This window comes from Rhodamnia argentea, chromosome 11 (assembly GCF_020921035.1).
Source record: "Rhodamnia argentea isolate NSW1041297 chromosome 11, ASM2092103v1, whole genome shotgun sequence".
Taxonomy (NCBI): Eukaryota; Viridiplantae; Streptophyta; class Magnoliopsida; order Myrtales; family Myrtaceae; genus Rhodamnia; species Rhodamnia argentea.
Window position 1 is genome coordinate 16,887,952 of NC_063160.1, and position 21,847 is coordinate 16,909,798.

At 41.4% G+C, this 21,847-nt stretch overlaps 2 protein-coding genes across 5 annotated transcripts; both read left to right on the plus strand.

Moving 5' to 3' along the window:
* The first annotated feature begins 5,209 nt into the window (after nt 1–5,209).
* On the plus strand, nt 5,210–10,066 carry LOC115757462 (ABC transporter B family member 15-like). The gene is made up of 7 exons (XM_030697689.2): nt 5,210–5,626; nt 5,715–5,769; nt 5,919–6,097; nt 6,197–6,654; nt 6,825–7,365; nt 7,537–8,436; nt 8,537–10,066. The coding sequence occupies exons 1-7, from the start codon at nt 5,360–5,362 to the stop codon at nt 9,920–9,922; spliced, it is 3,786 nt and encodes a 1,261-aa protein (XP_030553549.2). The 5' UTR covers nt 5,210–5,359; the 3' UTR covers nt 9,923–10,066.
* Nucleotides 10,067–11,808: 1,742 nt separating this feature from the next.
* LOC115757502 (paired amphipathic helix protein Sin3-like 2) lies at nt 11,809–21,847 on the plus strand. Of its 4 annotated transcripts, none has more exons than XM_030697755.2 (23): nt 11,813–12,202; nt 12,285–12,395; nt 13,105–13,284; nt 13,365–13,545; nt 13,620–13,718; nt 13,834–14,007; nt 14,093–14,390; nt 15,069–15,205; nt 15,745–15,820; nt 15,908–15,937; nt 16,145–16,338; nt 16,895–17,049; nt 17,286–17,413; nt 17,525–17,779; nt 18,016–18,702; nt 18,790–18,866; nt 19,009–19,611; nt 19,695–19,792; nt 19,869–20,007; nt 20,105–20,257; nt 20,369–20,532; nt 20,954–21,065; nt 21,216–21,847. In XM_030697755.2, the coding sequence occupies exons 2-23, from the start codon at nt 12,322–12,324 to the stop codon at nt 21,348–21,350; spliced, it is 4,149 nt and encodes a 1,382-aa protein (XP_030553615.2). In that variant the 5' UTR covers nt 11,813–12,202; nt 12,285–12,321; the 3' UTR covers nt 21,351–21,847. The 4 variants fall into 4 exon arrangements, with proteins under 4 accessions (XP_048128056.1, XP_030553615.2, XP_030553614.2 ...); XM_030697754.2 differs by having other exon boundaries at nt 12,320–12,395; XM_030697756.2 differs by having other exon boundaries at nt 12,320–12,395; nt 14,096–14,390.

Here is a 21,847-nt window from a genome sequence, read left to right on the forward strand (position 1 = left end):
CATGTTTACTCTTTATTTTTCAGTTTCCTTACTGGTACTGTATGGTGATTCATAAATTTTAAGTTTACTTAAATCTTCTTTTTATTCAAAATAATGCGACCCTATGTCGAACTTATTCCACGGGCTGAACCCCAGCCGTTTTCGGCCAAAAGAACTCCCAAGTTAAAATGATATGGAGAGCGGCATCTTCTCCGTAGGGTATACCGATGTTTGTGACGCAATTCAGTCTTAATTCTCTGCATCAAACTTTAACTTGGATTTCAATTCTAACTCTTTCTCCCTTTTCTTCCCTCATAAAGAACGCACATTTTAGCTCGGATCTTAATTTTTTTCCAAAATGCTCTCTCATCAAGTTTCTAACCAATGATAACATTAAAGATGCGATATGCATGCCGTTCTACGTACACTCGGCGACTCGCGGTGAAAAGATCATACACACTTCAAGTGCTTCACATAACAATCCATGTGCTTCCTTATTTTCGGACACAGCCGGGCTGCAAGTTCAAGATTCCCTTTTTTTTTTTTTTTTTTTTTTTTATAAACTTCCGACCATGCTCGGTCCAGCGAATTGCTCGGTCGTGTCTCGTTTGCCATGATGGAGTCATTTCTTCGGTCCGTTTTGACTTTTGTTGTCGAAATCCAAAATTGAATGCTCGTGTTTCCTTCTCTTGCTTGGCTGGCTTAAACCTATTCAAATTCCAGCGGCGTCTCCGGCGACGAGAGCCTTGAGTCACCTAATGCTAACACACATGGAATGATGCGTCGAATTTTTAACAGTATCGGTAGGCGAAAACTCGACAGGGGCCGGGTTTTGGAACACCAATTAAAAAATGGGTTTTGACCGGAATTGGGCCCTGCACTAAGATTTATGTTTTATAAGGAGATCGGGCCAGCTAATTAACGTTGGCATACTTGTTTCGATTGCGGTAATCCTAAACTAATTAATGAATGCGATCCTTCCAACCACTTGCGTGTTCCATAATGCATTATCATAATAAAGATGCTAATCATGTACTTTGGATTCTAAGCATTCTTCTGATTCCGAAAGAGACCCACCCCAAAAAAATATATCTGGAAACCACGCACACTTTCATTAGACTTCATTACAGGAATGAAACTCGTCCATCTCCCGTGATCCGGGCGGAACGGACGTTGAAGTCGACTCTTATCTATGATGAGCCGTGGCTGCATCCCGCATATCCGGAAAGATTTGATGCCGTCGGAGCGATCGCTGTTTCGATCGTGTGTTTCTATTTTATGGGTAGTGCATTTATTGTCATCCCTAAAGGTGTCAATATGGGTCATTAACCCACTTTTTAACTCACTTTCATTTATTTGAGTCACATATGGGTTTAGTAAATTTAAAAAATGGGTCAAATATAGGTTTAGGCCTATAAAGGCTATTCAAATATGGGTATTAACTAAACCTATTTTCGACCCATGGCTTATAGCTTCCTAAACACTACTTGTAACCTTCGACCCATTTTTACCACCGCCGTGCGCGCCCGTCTACCGCTACCTCCGCCCACCACCGGTCGCCGCTGCCGCCCACCACTGGGCGCCTGCCACCACCCACCTCTGCCACCTCCGGGCGAACTGTCTTTTGACCAATGAATGGTCTCTCGCCTCGACGGCAATGTCCTCGTCGTTCCGATAGAGCGAGTGAAGCGGCCGCTTCAAGGGAAGAGGGCTCGAACCGTTGGGCGCGTGGACCATGGTCAATTTTGGCTTTAAGCCCAAGGGTGATGCGAGGTGAGAGATCGCGTTCTCGGTGATGCCGCCTCCACCGTTAGCCCCCATCATTCCTTCGAAAAGGTTCTGCTCGTGCTCGAAAAATGTGCCGTAACTTGTGGCCGACGACTTCGGGAGGTGTAGCTTCATGTTCTGAGGGTTCATCATCGTCAACGAAGGAGGGATGGATTCGAACGTATCCTCCGTCGAGTCATCCCTCTCGTGATCCATTGGCCAGTGGGCGTTGTTCTTCTTGTAGACTCGGCATAGCACCCAGTCATCCAGCTATGGAAAACCAAATTAATTCCAACACGTTTTTATTCATTTACATGCCGACGGTGTGCGAGATTGACTGCTGGGATGAGTGGAAGTCCTACTTCATCAAGAATCTCACATGGCTTCTCTCCATTGCTCGACCCCTCTCTCTCTCTCTGCCTCTTGAGTCATACGCGAATAGATTGGACATGCGCAAATTTCCATTCAATTGTCAGGCCAAAGGTGTATGGGAGAGGAAAACGGCGAGTCAAAACCGAGGGCGGCTCGCTGGTAATGAAGATATATATCTGGTTTTCCAGCACGACACACAAGCGGGAGTTTGTCAATGTTGGCGGCGAGCGGTGGCGGCAGTGGGTAGAGATGGCGGTGGACGGCAGCGGGCGGAGTTGGCTAGCGGGCGGTGGTGGCAGTGGCGGCGGTCGGTGGCAGACGGTGGTGGCGGTGGTTGGCGGCAAGCGGAGGTGGGGGCGAATAATAAAAAAATTACTTTTATCAAAATGAAAAAAAATGAAAAAAATTCAATTACTTGAAGTGCCTTAACAGTACCGTTTTAATATAAAAATAAATATTTCATGATTTGATTAAATATATAAGTATTTAAGTAATACAGATCGGGTCGGGTCGGGTCTAGTATGGGTTAGGTCGGATATGGTCATTAAATTTATACGGTATAAAAATGGGTTAAAACGGGTTAAATGGGTCAATATAAGTCGGACCATATTTAACCCGATCCAAACCCGATTCGACCCATCTATTTGACACCTTCGGTCATCCCATTGTGATATAGATAGTAATTAACCAGTGACATTGCATCGGTACACGTCGTTAATCTTATTCATCCTACGGGTTTTTTGGTTATTTCATTCTATGTCGATTTCTCAGTAAGAAAAAATTCGAAGATTGGTCTTAGGACCCTCATTAATTTTTCCTTGGATGTGCTATGGAGATCTAAATTCTTCTATTAGATATGATTAATGAAATGTTTTGTAAGTTAGTGTATATACAAAAGTGATCCAGCACACGAGGAAACTAGGGGTGAGCATGTTCCGAATGGACGGTTCCCACCGTCGAACCAGGAACCGCCCACTAAAGACCGATTCTAAAAAATAAGAACTAGAAGCCATCCGTTAGTCCCATGGATCCACCCTTTATAAACCATTCCCCTTTATAACCGTGCTTGTTTCTGGTAATTACCTGATGAGAATGCTTCCTTGTGGTAGTGTAATTTGACAATGGTGATGCGACTGCAGTGTCGGAGAAGGGCAAATTTGGCGGAGAAAGGATGTGTCCATAAAACCCATCTATCTATCGAAACTCATCTCATTAAATCAAGTTAATCCCGTACGCATCGATAGTCCGATCGATCCAGATTCCACGTGAACCGATTGAAATGTTGCGAACGGGACTAAAGGGGGCGCTCTTTGGAAGAATCGATCCCCATGTTCCCTCCGATTTTCGGTTCCGACCGTTACTAATTCTGTCCGAGGATTCCTGGAATTGAAGTTTATTTAAAAAATTTCTATTTTTCTTCAAAAAATAATGTGACCCCCGCTGTGACTTGGCTAATCGAGACCCAAGTTATTCTATTGTTTCAAGCCCCGCGTCGGCGAATCGTTCCAACCAGTAGCGTGCTCCACAATAATAACGATAACTACTCCGTAATAGTCAATACGTATAACGATAGCATATGATTTGGACCGTAAGCATCTTTCTGATTCCGAAAGAGACCACCCCGATATTCTTTCTACTAGATTAATATAATCTTGGAATTAAACTAACTTTCAAGAACCTCATCTATCTAATTCTAGGGCAAGGTGACATGGGCTATCACTACCAGAAAAGGGAAGCCTTTTAATTTTGCGAATTGGGTACTAAACATTTTCACGTTTTACCAATTAATTCCATCCAGCCAATTTTCTCGGACAACCACTAACGTGGATGTCGACTATCTTACGTGGTACGGCCGGCGCTGACATGGAAAATTTTAATTATATCTTAATGTATTATTGCAATCTTTTTAGTTAGTTTTTACTTTTTTCCCTTTTTTTTCTTTTCTTTGTTTTTTTTAACTATGGCCGCGAGGCCGCTAATCGACCATCGTCGGTCACCGGGGAGGGCCAGTGACCTTCGCAAGGTATGGGCGAGGGCGGGGGTCGTTGGCCCTCGTTAGACACAGTTAAAAAATAAATAAATAAAAAATAATGAAATATAATTAAAAATTATCCACGCCAAGACCGATCGCGCCACGAAAGATGGCTGTGTGGCACGACCGGCGTCCACGTCAGCAATTTTCGGTCAAAATTGATGGGATGGACTCAATTGAAAAAACGTGAAAAGAATCATGGCTCAATTAGCATAATTAAATAATTTCAGACCGAACCGACAAAATTACAGTAAATTCAAGACGTTTTGGACAATTTTTCCGTGCTGCACACGTGAAATGTGAATACAGAATACAAATATAATCAGGATAACAACAACAACAACAAACGTGGAAATATTTAGAGTCGTGATCCATCCGTAATCAAAGCGAATTGAGAAATTAAGCCCCGCGAGCTGGAAAAAGAAGGGGCCTCGATTAAGCGTCACTGATGACGCCTAACCACGGAACGTTGAAGTCAACTCCTCACCTCACTTCGCCGGTGACAGTAATCAAGACATAAATTATCTCCTTCTTTTGTTTTCATTATTTTATCCTGTCAACTCGGGATATAAATAGTAATTAACCGGTGATAAGTTAAAAATCAAAATCTATCCATGATTGTTCGATCTGCTTTGTAAATTATCTCGTTCGGCATATTCTGTTCTATGTCGGTGTTTTCTTATGAAAACGTCGAAAATCTCGTTCTTAGGTCAATCGTAAATTTTCCTTAAAAGGGTGCTTTGAAAATCCAAGTTCTTCCATTAAACGAGGTAGATAATCTTGCTGAGTATAGCGTATGTACTAAAGTACACAATTTTTATTGAAGACTTGTCTTTTATTATTTTTACGTACCTAAACTACTTAGTAGCGTCAAAAATGACATTTGTTGGCAAGAACTGATTATTTTTTTTGTCCCGATTCTTGAGATCAGTTGACTTTTGAAGCTGTCAGAATCTCAATCGATACACTTAATCAACCATCTTCCGTCTCCACGACCACGAGCAGCCTATAAATAATGGTTGCTCTTGGCCAGAGAAGACACCACCAGCCCTCTTAAGCTTCGGTTCTGATCTCACCTTTCACTGTTTTCCATGGAGGAAGCACCCAACATTTTAGAGTCAAACCATTCACCATTCAGCCAATCAACAGATGTGAGAGTTGAGAATCTTTTTTGTTGGCAGTTCCGGATAGAAACTTGGGAAGACAGGGATGGGAAACGAGACGCAGAGCAACGTCTCAGCGGAGGAGAGGATGAAGAAGAAGAAGAAGAAGAAGATGGGTTGGTGGTCGTCGATAGGCTCCATATTCATGCATGCGGATGGAGCGGACAAGTGCTTGATGGTTTTCGGCTTCATCGGAACCGTCGCCGATGGCTTCTCGACTCCCCTCGTGCTCTTCGTCACCAGTCGGCTCATGAACGACATCGGCTCTGCATCTTCTCTGGATCCTGCAACGTTTCGTCACAGCATGAACAGGGTAGACACAACCATCTCTCTCTGAGTTCTCGTAACTAGGCAGGCGATAGTGATCTCTTTCCCTCACTCTGGTTTTGTGTTTTCTGCAGAATGCACTCGTTCTCTTATACATCGCCTGTGGATTGACGTTTGCTTGTTTTCTAGGTGGGTCGCACCGTTTCTCTTGTTCCCTTTTGGGTTTTCCTCATTTATCTTGGGAAGAATCGCAAATTGGAGTAAAGTTTAGATTTTGTTGAGTGTTCTAGTTGCCTAACATTTCCTGACCGTGCTGGGATGATGATGATTATATGCAGAAGGGTATTGTTGGACCAGGACTGGTGAGAGGCAAGCGGCAAGAATGAGAGCCAGATACTTGAGAGCTGTGCTCAGGCAAGACGTGACCTACTTCGACATGCATGTGACGAGCACGTCCGATATCGTCACCAGCGTATCCAGCGATAGTCTCGTGATTCAGGACGTCCTAAGCGAGAAGGTCCCCGCTTCAGAATCTTAATCTCTCCGATATTCTGTGTTTCATTTATGTTTTTGATTACCTGCGTATTAGCTAAATTTGACTGAATTGAAATTACAGGTCCCCAATTTTCTTGTCAACGTATCGCTGTTTGTTGGGAGCTACATTGCGGCATTCATAATGTTGTGGAGACTGGCAATAGTTGGGTTCCCCTTTGTTGTGTTTCTCATCATCCCGGGCATGATATATGGGAGGAGTCTAATAATAATTGCAAGAAAGATGAGGGAAGAGTATAATAAGGCTGGTACAATCGCAGAACAGGCGGTTTCTTCCATCAGAACAGTATATGCCTTTGTCGGTGAGAGCAAAACGCTTTCCGAGTTTTCTAAAGCTCTTGAAGGCTCTGTGACGTTGGGGCTGAGGCAGGGGTTGGCCAAAGGCCTGGCGATCGGAAGCAACAGTATCGTGTTCGCCATTTGGTCTTTCATGGCATATTATGGTAGTAGGATGGTCATGGACCATGGTTATAAAGGGGGAACGGTTTATGTCGTTGGCACGGCCATTACTTTTGGCGGAGTGTAAGTAGTGTCCGGCTTTCTTTTGAAGTTTTGATTTTAACTCACATTCTTGCTGATAATACATTCGGGAAAAGTAGTCCTGTGCCTAAGCTGCTTTAAGATTCAGGAAATCGCCTTGTTCTAGACGGAACTGATCCTGACTTGTTTGGTCTTGTCTTGTACGATTTAAGGGCATTGGGTACTGCTTTGTCCAACCTCAAGTACTTCTCGGAAGCGTGTTCGGCAGGTGAGCGTATAGAGGAGGTGATAAGAAGAGTGCCCTCGATCGATCCAGAGAACATGGAGGGCGAGACCATACCGAATTTGGAAGGAAACATCGAATTTAGCCATGTCGAGTTTGCATATCCGTCGAGATCTGAAAACATCATCTTCAGAGACTTCTCTCTTACTGTCCCGTCAGGAAAGACTCTAGCTTTGGTTGGTGGCAGTGGCTCCGGGAAATCCACGGTGATATCGCTCCTGCAGAGGTTCTACAACCCACTCAGCGGACAAATACTCCTCGACGGGATCGCCATTCATAAGCTGCAAATCAAATGGCTTAGATCTCAAATGGGACTAGTGAGCCAAGAGCCGACACTCTTTGCGACTAGCATAAAGGAGAATATACTCTTTGGCAAGGAGAACGCCGAGATGGAGGAGGTGATCGAAGCGGCCAAGGCTTCGAATGCTCATAATTTCATCAGTCAATTGCCTCAGGGGTATGATACGCAGGTCCGGTCCTTCTCTCTCCTCAAATTGTATATATTTTCAATGCGTTAGGTGCCTGCTCCCTCGAGTCCGATACCAATGACGTGCTATAGGTTTTCAATACGGAGAATCTTGCATCTGTACTGTGTTACATAAACCATGTGAAGGTACATAAGCTTACATTTGAATCAGCAGGTAGGGGAAAGAGGCATCCAATTGTCAGGGGGGCAGAAGCAGAGAATAGCTATCGCGCGAGCGATTATTAAAGCGCCCAGAATCCTACTCCTAGATGAAGCAACAAGCGCATTAGACTCTGAATCGGAGAAAATCGTCCAAGATGCGCTCGATCGAGCTTCCATTGGTCGGACAACAATCATCATTGCTCACCGGCTATCTACCATACGACATGCCAATAACATCGCTGTCATTCAGAACGGGCAAGTGATAGAGACTGGCAATCATGAAGAGCTCATCCAGAATGAAGACGGCCTCTACACCTCGTTAGTCAATCTTCAGAAATCAGAGAAACAGAAACCGACAGATCAAGTTGAGAAACCCGAGAACCAAATCGCATCTTCCATACTTAGCATGGATGGACATATTACTAGTAGCCGCCACAGCCTATCTAAGATGAGTCGCACCAGCTCAGCGAGGTCGGCGGGGTCGGCGGCGGCGGCGGTTGTTTCGGATGATGAAAAGATCCCCAATCCATCTTTCCGAAGATTGATAGCATTGAACTTGCCAGAATGGAAACAAGCGATCCTGGGGTGCATCAGCGCAATCTTGTTTGGCGCAGTTCAACCGGTGTATTCTTTCGCCATGGGCTCAATGCTCTCGGTTTATTTTTTGCATGACCACGAGGAGATTAAAGCAAAGATAAGGATTTATGCATTCTCCTTTCTGGGTTTGGCCGTGTTCTCGCTCGCGGTCAATGTGAGCCAGCATTACACTTTCGCTTTCATGGGGGAGTACTTGACCAAGAGGATCCGAGAGAAGATGCTCTCTAAGATCTTGACTTTCGAAGTCGGTTGGTTCGATCAAGATCAGAACTCCAGCGGTTCGGTTTGCTCTAGACTCGCCAAAGATGCCAATGTGGTAAATACTATTCCTTACCGCAACTTTGCTCATTCTAGTCCTCTATATCTTGTCCATGCTTGATGGCTGATGCTGCTTCTGCTTTGCCACTTCTGTGCAGGTGAGATCTTTGGTGGGTGACCGAATGGCTCTTATCGTGCAGACATGCTCGGCGATAATAATCGCGTTCACCATGGGTCTGATCATTGCCTGGAGACTCGCCGTCGTAATAATAGCTGCGCAACCCCTTGTCATAGTCTCCTTCTACATGAGACGAATGCTACTAAAGACCATGTCTAAGAAGGCCATCAAGGCTCAGGACGAAAGTAGCAAGCTCGCGGCGGATGCTGTCTCCAACCACCGAACTATCACTTCATTCTCTTCCCAAGAGCGCATCCTCAAAATGCTCGAGAGAGCCCAGGAAGCCCCGGAACAAGAGAGCATCCGGCAGTCGTGGTATGCTGGTATCGGACTAGCCGCCTCGCAGTTCTTTACCAAGTGCGTTTGGGCTTTAGATTTCTGGTACGGAGGCAAGTTGATTTCGAAAGGGCAAATCACATCAAAAGCGCTCTTTGAGACGTTCATGATCTTGATCAGCACCGGCAAAGTGATTGCAGACGCCGGAAGCATGACCACAGACCTTGCCAAGGGCTCGGACACGGTTGGGTCCGTGTTCGCCATATTGGACCGGCTGACCAGAATAGAACCTGAAGACGTTGAAGGTTACCAACCAAGAAAAATAACAGGCCATGTAGAGTTTTGCAGGGTGGACTTCGCATACCCGGAAAGGCCGGATGTCATCATCTTAAAGGACTTCTCATTCAAAATAGAAGCGGGGAAATCAACCGCATTAGTCGGACAAAGCGGATCCGGAAAATCAACCCTCATCGGCTTGATCGAAAGGTTCTACGATCCAATCAGAGGCACGGTAAAAATTGACGGACGAGACATGAGGTCATACCACCTCAGGGCCTTAAGGAAGCACATCGCATTGGTTAGTCAGGAGCCGACTCTATTCGCCGGCACAATAAGAGAGAACATTGTCTATGGAATATCGCATGAGATGAGCGAAACGGAAATCATCGAGGCTGCACGGGCTGCAAACGCTCACGACTTCATCGTGGCATTGAAGGATGGATACGACACGTGGTGCGGGGACAAAGGAGTCCAGCTCTCCGGGGGCCAAAAGCAGAGAGTCGCCATAGCGAGAGCCATACTGCGAAACCCGACGCTGTTGCTACTTGATGAGGCGACCAGCGCGCTCGACAGCCAGTCGGAGAAGGTGGTGCAGAACGCGCTGGAGCGCTTAATGGTCGGACGGACCACAGTAGTGGTGGCGCATAGGTTGAGTACCATACAAGGGTGCGATGTGATTGCCGTGCTAGACAAAGGGAAGGTGGTGGAGAAGGGGAGCCACTCTTCCTTGTTGGCTAAGGGTCCGACTGGAGCTTACTACTCGCTGGTGAACCTCCAGAGCGCGCCGAGCGCCTCGGAACGTATCGAATAATGTGCAGTGTGAATCTATCTGTGTCAACACAGCGGGGAAAAACCATGGGAAATATTGTCTAGGCACTAAGAGCATGATAACAGTAAGGACTGGTTCATGCTTGTTTGCTATAGTTACATGAATAAAATGCTTCATTATGGTACAGTGTTGTTCACTTGCTCCACATGTTCAGTATTGAAGAATATCAGATGCGAATAACTTTATTTTTTACTTTTTGTCCATAAAGTTGTAAAAAACAGAGATTAAGAAAAGAATCTTCCACTAATCCAACAGTAACAGTAACTAAAAAGTAAAAACACCACTTAATGAGATACATCATTGAGGATGAATAACCCAAGCAATGCCCAGGCCTGTCCAAAACTTTATCTGGAAACGTTCGTGAGGGTTACAAAATTTTTGTTAAGTGCTTCACCTCAGAGCTTGTAACTAAAAATTAGTGGATAATTTCATTGAAAAAAAGTTGTTAGATAGGTTGGTAACTTTTAAAGATAATTGGTAATTTAAGTCATTAGAAAAAATTGCAAATGAAAGTCTGTAAACGAAAGAAAAGTTGGCAAATTAAGAAAAGCAAATAAACAAGTAACTCAAAAGAGAGATAAATAACCCAACACTTTATAGTAGTTCAATAGAGAAAAGTTGGCGAGTCGCACTGTTTTTGTTTGGTAAATTTCTACAAAGAGTTAATAAATGCAAAATGTTGGTAATTAAGATAAATAAACTATGAAAAAGTAGTAATTTTTTTTTTTAGAAAAAATCAAACACAGGTTGATAATTTCATATAAAAGTTAGAAAATTCCAAGAGCTAGTCAATTAGGCAAATAAAAGTTGACAAGTTAATAAATAAATTGATAATTTGTTACCATCCAAAAAAAATTGGTATCTTCTCGAACTTTTGCGCTTATAGAGAATTGATCTATGTCTTCAACGTAAAACAAACAGTGATAAAACTATTTGACAAACATATGTTTTTGTACTAAAATTGTGCAAACGCGAATATTTTGTTATAATTCTCTTTACAAGTTCTCAGGTAGAATGTAAGATTTAGCTCTTAATAAGGTTGTTTGACAAGTCATGTCTATTTAACCATAACCACGCTATAATCCATTTATTAGAACCTTCATCTCTGAAAAAGAATACTTGCTGCTCAGTATTGGATTGTTCACTCAATTTGGGAAATATAGATAGCCATCTACAATCATACTCGACTTTCATTTGTCGACCTCTATATTCGCAAAGGAATTTATCCACTTATTAAGATTTAGTCATCATATAGATTGTCAAAAGTCAAATATCGCACATTAAAAGTTAACATTTAAAAGCGAAAGTCGATCCCGAACAGATAGGATTTTCACTAAATCTAGACTATTAGTGATTACAATTAGCATACTCACTTTGCAATCCCAATCACGAGAGGATATTGAATGGCATCCGGCTCTTTTGAAATTTAACGTATGATCTAATCTTTATTGGATAAACATAAATTGGACTTAAATTTCTCCGGAACTAGAAAGTTAAACACACGATACTTTAGAGAGAACATCGTATGCAACATGGCTAAGGTTGATAAGGACGCCAAAATTGAATACGTCTACCTAATTCGATACGGTCAAGATCAAACAAATTTGATGTAATAAACGAATAGGGCAAGAGCTAAAATAAGAAATAACAAAAAAAGAATAACGTTTCCATGCATCATGTCTGAAGCCCACGGGAAGCAAACTACACGACTTCAAAGACCTCATCGTTAAGTTTAAAATGAACAAAAAGAAAAGGAAAAAAGAAAAAGCAAAACGGAAAAACGTTAATTTAATTTTTTTTTCTTGGCTTTTAACACCACCTTATGCCCCAACAAGCTCAAACAAAGGCATTCTTTTGTTTCCTGTTTCCCTGTTTGCAGCGTATTTTTCCTCGAAACATTTCGCAATCTAACGAGGATTTCTTCCACGTCCCGACTCCACTTATTCTCGCCAATACCCTCCCAATATAAGCCCCGTGCTCCTCGCAAAAATTCATCCTTTTCTTCACTTTCTCTCTCTCTCTCTCTCTCTCTCGCTCTCTGGGTGTCTCCCGATTCTTCCCTCTCATGTGTGCAAGTGATTGTGAGTTTTTTGAGAGGTAGAGAGTTGGAAGACGTGTTGTTCACTGCTGTTTTCTTTTCGTTCCTTCGTAAAGCGATCAAAGCCTAGTGCTTTTGTTTCTTCCTTTCTTTTCTTCTGTGCCTGAGATCTGCTAATTCCTCAGTGTTGTATATATTGCAATAAGCAACTGAGGAACTGCGGAGTAAGTTAATCAGGAGATTTTGTCCTCTGGGTCTTGCCGCTTTTGTATTTTTATGCTGTTGTGTATTTGGTGTGAAGAGCAGGCTTGTTCTTGTGTGTTTATGTTTTCTTTTGTTAGCAATGAAGAGAATAAGGGATGATGTCTACCCTGACTCTCAATTCAAACGGCCCTTTGGTTCTTCAAAGGGGGAATTGTAAGTTTCCAATCTTTCTCTCTCTTGATCTCGCTGGTTATGTTGTCTTTCTGTGTTTGTGGGAGATTCTGGCTATTGGTTATTTATATTGATGAAAACGAGTTAGCTTGATCGTGGTACTCAGGGGACGGTCTCTTGTTCTCCTGTAAATAGGTTTTTTTTTTTTTTTGGTCACTGTTGATGCTCAAGGTTGATCTTGGGATATTGGAAACGTAAGTTACGGAGTTTCTCTTTTTCGTTTCTGGGTGAGATTGTATGGATGGTAGTTTGCTTTGTGGGAGGGATCAAGTATTGACATATAATTTGGGTGGGACTTGCTGAACTTTTCTGGAGAACAAGGCCAAGATGGTTACTTAAGATCAGATTTTCTTCGCTTTGCTATCATGCCCTATTAATCCATCAACAGAGTATGCTTTTGAAGTGGATCCGATTGATGCTTGTCCTAGGCTCTAGCCGTCTTATGCAAAATAATCATAGTCTGCTGTATTGGGCAGGTTTATTTTCTCGTAAACTATCTAGATCTAAAAATATAACAAATTCTATTTTCTTTTGCCTGTTCATGCTGTTGTGTATAACTTTTGGAAACTATGCGGTTTGATATCAGAGTATGTTGTGACTTAACATTGAATAAGGTACCAAACTTAGTTTCCTTTTGTATCTATTTATGCTGACGTAGAGTATATATTGTGGTTTCCTTTCGAGTGTAAAGGTATGGGCAATCCCAAGTTCCTGCAGTCGGAATGGGAGGAGGAGGAGGGGTTAGTGCCTCTCAGAAATTGACAACAGATGATGCCTTAACATATCTCAAGGAAGTCAAAGACATGTTTCAAGATCAAAGGGAGAAGTATGACATGTTCTTGGAGGTCATGAAAGATTTCAAGGCTCAAAGGTAGTGTCAACAGCCCTAGCAGATGTTTGAGCGACGAGAACTAATGAGCACCAGTTTGATGTGTTTCTTCACATTTGCAGAACTGATACTGTAGGTGTCATAGCTAGAGTAAAGGAATTGTTCAAGGGGCATAACAATTTAATTTTGGGCTTCAATACATTCTTACCGAAAGGGTATGAAATAACTTTGGATGAGGATGAAGCTCCTACTAAGAGGACAGTTGAGTTTGAAGAAGCTATTAGTTTTGTAAACAAGATAAAGGTAATGTATTTGCCTATTTCTCGTTTGATTCAGTGCGTGCATCAGATCCCTAATTTGTTTTTGTTAAACTGCAGAAACGTTTTCAAAATGATGAGCATGTTTATAAATCATTTCTAGAGATTTTGAATATGTATCGGAAGGAGCACAAGGATATAAATGAGGTCTACAGCGAGGTCAGCTTGTTACCTGTGGAATTTTTTATATTTCCGGCTTTTAATTTTTTGGAGTTTCTTCTCATCTAACTTTCCCTATCTTTTTTTTTTAACTTGTCTCTGTCATCTACTTTAGGTAGCTTCTCTTTTTGAGGACCATGCAGACTTGCTGGAGGAATTCACAAGATTTTTACCCGATAATTCCGCAACACCTTTGGCACATAATATCCCGTACAGTCAGAATTCATTACAGCATTATAATGAGCGGAATATGGCCACACCTGCAATGCGGCAAATGCATAGTGACAAGGTAGTTGCTCGATCTTATTGACAATTCTTATGTTATCTTTCTGGGGGATTTGAGGACAAGGATTTGGTTCTTATCTTTTTGTCAGCAATGCCATCGTCGGGATAGGATTATTGCTTCAGATGCTGATCGTGATCTTAGTGTTGATCGTCCTGACGTGGAAGATGAGAAATCTATGATAAAGGTACATAGGGACCAGAAAAAGCGTCTCGAGAGGGATAACCGAGATAGGATAAATCGTGAACAGGATGATAGAGAGTCTGGACATGATAATAAGGATCTCCACTTGCAGAGGTCTTCCGACAAAAGGAAATCTTCCAGGAAAGTTGAAGGTTTTGGAATGAATGCGAATGTGCCATTTGCTGATGACAAAAATGCCTTGAAGAGTGAGTCAATCATGAAACTAGATGGTATACTGTATGCCCACTATGAGTATTTGCATTTTTTCTTGTATAACCTCATACATGGCATTAGGGGTGGATCTTATGTTTGTGTATGCATGCACAAAACTTCCGTACATACATGCAGATAGTTTTTTTGTCTTCATTTCTGAATTCTTGAGTGCAAAGATTTAATCTGACTAACATAAAATCCATGATTGGATTTGAAATTGTCGGTTCCTGATCTTCTTCTGTTTGTGCTCTCTTCTTGCCTGTTTCCATTTTATTTTCACCATTAGCTGTTGGTTTGTCATGGTGTCAATACATATAGTAGTATTGCCGCTAGGCGTATCATCGTTTATATTTGTGTATAATTATATAGGCTTGTCATGTTTAGGAAATAGATAATTTGTGCTGTACCTAAGTATAGCTTTTCCCGTATCTTTATTGGTAAAATTTGCAATTTTTCCTTTTTATTTTTTTTAGCAATTGAAGAATCATGAAACCATTTTACATAAGTAATGGAATATATGCCTTTGATTGAAGTGGAATTTTTTAAATTATTATTTTAGCTTTGTAAATTAAATTCTTGCTTACTATAGCAGTTCATCATGATGTTGAGAAATTATTTGCTGCTTCTCTTTCATCCTTCATTTACATATGCAGTTCTCAAATGTTGTGCAGGCATGTACAACGAAGGGTTTATTTTCTGTGAAAAGGTTAAGGAGCGATTGGGCAGCTCAGATGATTACCAGGCATTTCTGAAGTGTCTCCACATGTATAGCAATGGAATAATTAAAAGAATTGACTTGCAAAATTTGGTAGGCTGTCTAGGCAGCTCCTGTATTCTTTAATTTATGGTCGCTGGTTTTATTAAAAATATCCATATGTTTGATGGATCAAGCCATCACTCTGTTAAAGGATGTCAGGTGATCCTACTTATGAACTAATCCATCTTTTCGTGTCTTTTTCTTTATCTTTTGAAACAGACGATTCTTCCTCATATGTTCTTGTCATAATCTTTCTGAATCTATTAGCTCCTCGATTGAACTGTTGAACTGTTTATTGCCTTTTGCTAGTTCCCTTCCTAGATGGACTTCAGACTTTGGCCCTGCTAGTTTTTGATGTAACTAAATCATTTGGTTTTTGATAGTGAACTTGGGAAAATGAACGTTCTCAAGATATCTTTTGAGGACTCAGAGTTATTTAAAATTTTTAATTTGGCAGGCAAAAGCCTTACAGAGGAAATTTTTACGTCATAAAATAGAGCCCAATGAGAGTCACTGTCGTCTTCATCACTTTCATTTGACTGAAATGTAATCATATTTTATCTTTTGTGATTCGGTACAAATTTTTACAGGTGACTGATTTGCTGGGGAAGTTTCCAGATCTCATGGATGAATTCAATGATTTTCTGGAACGCTGTGAAAACATTGGTATTGACTGAGATATTGTTCATAAGTTGGCTGGTTTATTCTTTTCTCGCTTCATGTTAGGTGTTTTAATTACTGATGTCCTTGCAGATGGCTTTCTGGCCGGTGTCATGAGTAAGAGTAAGTAAAACTACCCTTTCATACCTTTTGCCTGAAGTCAGTCTTTAGAACACTTCTTTGTCCTTTCTGAGTGATTTCCCTTAAACTTTTCTACATATATTGGTGTGAGGTGGTCCAATGACCATTCTCAATTGCTATATTCTGGAATCATGTGAAATATTTTTCCTTATGGAAAAAATTCTGATATAGCTATTTTATCACTTGTAGAGTCGCTCTCGTGTGATAGTCGTGTACCCAGATCAGTGAAGGCAGAGGATAGAGATAAAGAACAGAAGCGTGAACCTGAAGGAACAAAGGACAAGGAAAGACATAAGGAGAAGTACATGTGGAAATCCATTCAAGAACTTGACCTCTCTGATTGTCAACGTTGTACTCCGAGCTACCGTCTTCTGCCAGAAGATGTAAGTGTTTTGTTAGTTTACTTTTGGTTGCATTGTTGGTGAGGGTTGCTTGTTCATTATTCATATGGCTCTTATTTTCAGCGATGACCTTTTGTCTTTTTTAATCGATGTGGACATCCTTATGTTTGTGTGTAATGGTGGTTTTCATTCCGCATCTACAGTTTTTCCTGATGCATTGATAACTCTTGTGAGATCTCTAATTTGGTTTTTGAGAGGTTTGTAGTTTGTTGCTTGCTTTGCTTATTGTGTATTTTCCTGGGCTTTCAGCCTTATTCTGTATTCTACATTGGAATAGTGCTGTGAAGATTAGTTCTCATTTAACATGTCATATGTAATTTTCCTCGACATGTCCTCATGTTTCTTGATTTTTGGTTTCTGAGAGGCCTTCACTTTTGTGCTTGCGTATTTTTCTCATGTTCTCGGAGAGGTTGTGAAAATAGATTTGTTTCTTAGCAAATAATTTTCTCAATAGAAAGTCTTTCCATCTTCTGTTTACTACCGATAAGAGAGTAATGTTCTCTGTGGGATACTTGATCCTTCCTGTACTGCTTTGCAGTATCCAATACCTTCTGCAAGCCAGCGATCGGAGGTTGGTGCGCAAGTACTGAATGATCACTGGGTGTCAGTCACTTCAGGTAGCGAGGATTACTCTTTCAAACATATGCGAAGGAATCAGTATGAAGAGAGCTTGTTCAGATGTGAAGATGATAGGTAGAGCATTTCTAGTTGTAGTTAAGCTTATTTTATCTTTATCTTTTTCTATGTCGTACAATTCATGGACATTTAAATTTGGCATGTACATCAGCACGCTGCTGTTTCCCTTTTTGTTATAAATTAGTAGTAGTGCTAATAAATGCTTCATTTCGCTGTGCATATATCATGTTTAAATTGGTTAATATTGGATTAAAGGTTGTGGCTTCTTACTGACTCTTTGCAACTTACTGTAGATTTGAACTGGACATGCTACTGGAATCTGTAAGCTCAACTTCTAAGCGTGCAGAGGAGCTTCTGAATAACATTAGCGACAACATACACAATATGGAGACTTCTATCCATGTTGAGAATTATTTTACTGGTCTGTATTCAGGCGTAAACTGTTCAATAAATACTTGAATTTAGTGCCTCCTAACTGAGGTTTATGTTTACAACTGAATCACATCAAGTCTCATATGTTGCATTTTTTCAGCTCTTAACTTAAGATGCATTGAACGTTTATATGGTGACCATGGCCTGGATGTACTGGAGATCCTTCGGAAAAACCCCACTCTTGCATTGCCTGTCATACTGATTCGCCTTAAACAGAAGCAGGAGGAGTGGACAAAGTGTCGTTCAGATTTTAACAAGGTTTGGGCTGATATATATGCCAAAAACCACTACAAATCACTTGATCACCGCAGCTTCTACTTCAAACAGCAGGATTCAAAGAACTTGAGCACAAAATGTAAGCTTAATTGATTCTCCAGAATTCTGGTGGACATTAGACGTATGTCTCATCGAATAGACGTGTCTCTTTGATTTCTTGTTCTTATCCCTTTGCACACCACCAGCAGGCTTGCTATTGGTGGCATACATCTCTTTCTTTGAAAACTATGTAGGGTGTGTGGGTCTTCATGTGTTTTGGTCTCTTTATTCATGGTTATTCTCTTGCCTAATAACGTATGCAACTTTGTTGTGCAGCTTTGGTTGCTGAGATCAGAGAAATGAAAGAGAAGAGGCAAAAAGAGGATGATAGTATTCTCGCCATTGCCGCTGCAAATAGGCAGCCCATTGTCCCCCATTTTGAATATTTATTCTCTGATGGTAGCATTCATGAAGACTTGCACAAACTTGTTAAGTACTCATGTGAAGAGGTTTGCTCCACCAAAGAACAGTTAAATAAAGTTATGCGGCTATGGACTACATTTCTGGAGCCAATGCTGAGTATTCCTTGTAGGTCCCACAAGAAAGGTAGTGCTGAAGTTGTTGGCAAAACCATTTCTGGTGCTAGAATTGTCACTTCATCCAAGGGAGTTGAAATTAATGGAAGTCCAGAGGCTGACGGTACTAGAGTAGATCTAAAGCATCCAAAGCCTGTGGACAGTAGGACAGAGAATATTTCATCCGGGGCAAGTACTTCTAGGATAAATTTGCCAAATGGAAACATGTCAATCAAAGAGAACAGTTGCCTAGATCCAGAGCATGCCCGTGGGGATGATTCTGGTCACTGCGTTCATTTTCCTGGGAAGGAACTAAAGAATGCAGATGTGACTGAAGAAATGTCTAGGTTGAAGATAGAAGCTGGGTCTGCCGAACCAGCCACTGACGACGCGAAGCTTGCAAATTCAGAAAATTGTTTTGGACGAGTTAAATTGCCAGCAATGTCAGGTCTGAGAGATGAATTAATGACATGTATGATATTGCTTGACTTGTTGATAGTGATCTCAATGATGACTTTTTTTGTTGCTATTTTAGGGGGTGATGTGCCACCATGTAATTCTAGCAATGGTGCAAGTGAGGACCGAAAGGTTGATGTTGTTCCCTTACTGGAGGTATGAGTTTCTGCCCATTCAGGCATTTCATAGCACATTCACCAGTGTTAGAGTTGAATCCATTGACTCTGTGGACTATATGCCTTGATGAACGATTCTCCGTTTCTTTTAATGCCTATTTATAGCTAATTTGGTGCTTCAGGCTGGTACTGCTACAAAAGTTGCTGGGAGTGGATTGCTTGAGGAAGGCACAAAAGCCAACAGATACAATGGAAATTCATTTGGGTCCCCTAAAATTGAAAAAGAAGAAGGTGAATTATCTCCAGTTGCTGACTACGAGGAAGACAACTCTGCTGCCAATAGAGATGGTGGAGCGAAGGCTCTGCCTAAGGCGAATTGCCATGCAGATGACAGAGAGAACCACCCTGTTGGTGTGGAACAGGCATGTAACCGGGATGGTAGGAGAAGAAATCATGCTGATGAGGAAGACAGTGAAGATGTTTCTGAAACAGGTGATGTATCGGGTAGCAATTCTGCGGGTGATGAGTGCTCTCATGAAGAGAATGAAGAGGAGGAAGATGTGGACCATGATGATGATGGTAAGGCTGAGAGTGAGGATGAGGCAGAGGGTACATCTGATGCGCCTCGCAATGGAGACTCTGCTTCGTTGCCACTGTCAGAACGTTTCCTTTCTTCAGTGAAGCCCCTTTCAAAGCGTGTGCTGGCTGTTCTACCTGCGGAGAGGAAGTGTTCCCAGATTTTCTATGGAAATGATGATTTCTATGTGCTTTTTAGGCTTCATCAAGTAAGGCTGTTTGAAATTTGGTTCTGCAGTTTGTTTATTCTTCTGTGCAGCTACTGAATCCATTGAACATCCTTGGAAATCAGATTCTCTACGAAAGAATTTTATCAGCAAAGACGAACTCAATAAACACTGATAGACGCAGAATTTCGGAGGATATCGGTTCTCCAGATCCATATGCCAGGTCTAGTAGTAGTCACCTCTTGAATTATTGTCAGAGTAGATAGATTCTCCTTACTTCAAGTTATTACACTTTGCAGGTTTATGAGGATCCTGTACAACCTGCTTGATGGGACCATTGATAATGCAAAATTTGAGGACGAATGCAGAGACATAATTGGAAATCAGTCTTATGTGCTCTTTACATTGGACAAGTTGATATATAAGCTCGTGAAGCAGGTCAGCTGACTCGTACATATATATAATTTTTTTTCCAACATTGAGTTCACCTTTCAAAGTTTTTAGAAGTATTTTGAATGGCAATTTTTTCTTACAGCTTCAATTAGTTGCTTCTGATGATATGGACAATAAGCTTCTTCAATTGTTTGATTACGAGAAATCAAGGAAAAGTGCGAGGTTTGTTGATCCAGTGTATTATGAGAATGCACGCATCTTCCTCCATGATGAGAACATATACAGAATTGAATTTGTAAGTTCAAATTTCCGTGAATGACATTGTTTTTGACAACTTGCCTGGTGAACTTTCTGTTTCTTTTGTTCCCCTTCTGGGTATCCATAACCTTTTCTGTTCCTTTTGCAGTCATTTGCTGCTCCTTCTTTGTCCATTCAGCTGATGGACAATCCAAATGAAAAACCGGAAGTGTTTGCGGTTTGCATAGACCCTAATTTTGCTGCTTATCTGCACAATGATTATCTGATAGCCTCTCCTATCAGAAAGGAGCCACATGACATATTTCTTTCAAGGTGGGTATAACTCTTTAAACTCACAAATGTAGAACTCCCGAGAAGACAGTAGATATTTTTAAAAATTCAGCATCAGCAAGAGGTTTTTTTCTAAATTAGTTGAGGACCCATTTCTCTGGTTCTCCAACGTGGTTTCTAGACTGTTAGTTTAATGTGCCATTTAGGCACAGCAAACGCAGAGAAGTATTTGATTAAGAATGTGGTTTGGTTGAGGTGGAGACTTGTGTGGCCCTTCTTCATGTTTCCCGACTCTTTTCTGTAAGGAGCATGGGAGCTTTTGAAATAGATACTCATGTAATTTGATATTTCACCCACGTTTCTTGATTTTTCATGCACGTCCCATCAGCACATCATACCCACTTGTCGCATGCGAACAAGGATCTATGCCTTCTAGAATGTAACTCACTGTTGATATACACAGGAACAAACGTAAATATGCTGGCCTGGATGAAAATTCTGTATTCTGTATGGCCTTGGAGGGCATTCATGTCGTTAATGGTCTGGAATGCAAAGTGGCTTGCAACTCATCGAAGGTTCTGATTACTTTATCCCTCTAGATGATGTAACGTGTTGCTGTCTTTTGTTTAGATAAGAGAAGTGCAGATTCTACTCTCAGCAAGCTTAAACATCTTTTACTTCCCTTGTTTTGATCACTTTCTGATATTGTAAGTGTTTAATGACAGACCTCATATGTCCTGGACACTGAAGATTTCCTTTTCCGGTGGAGAAGGAGAAGGAAAAGCTCGCCCGGGTTTCGATCTTCATCTCGTTACCAAGAAAAGGTACAAAGGTTCCACAGATTTTTGTCGACAAAGTAGAAGCACAAATGTTACAGCAGAAGCTAGTAAAACATGGCGAAAGATTAGTATGTCGGAAACCTTGCTCCATTCTGTGCACGGGGCATCGTCTCTTCTTTCTATGAACAAAGTCATCTGAGGAAAACCTCGGTAATCGACTTCGTCGTGGGTAGAAGAGAACACTGACTTACGAGGTCTATGGTGGTTTCCTTTGGGCAATTACAATCTAGCTGACAACCAGTGTTCTCATCAGTTGCCCTGTCTAACAGTCCGTGATCTGGAAATGGCCAACTGTCTCGTCTGGCGTCACGCGGCGATCTATCGCAGCTGTGTATATAGTGTTGTATGTTACATGGTTGAAATGTAGCATCATAAACTATGTCCGAGTAGGAGCTGCTCTGCCCTTGGCCGATAACTGTCGTGACTGACTATTGGGTAAAAAGTTGGGAACTTTCTGTAATCACATACTAAACTTTGGATTGACAATGGTAATAAGATTTTTTTTTTTTAAGTTTTTT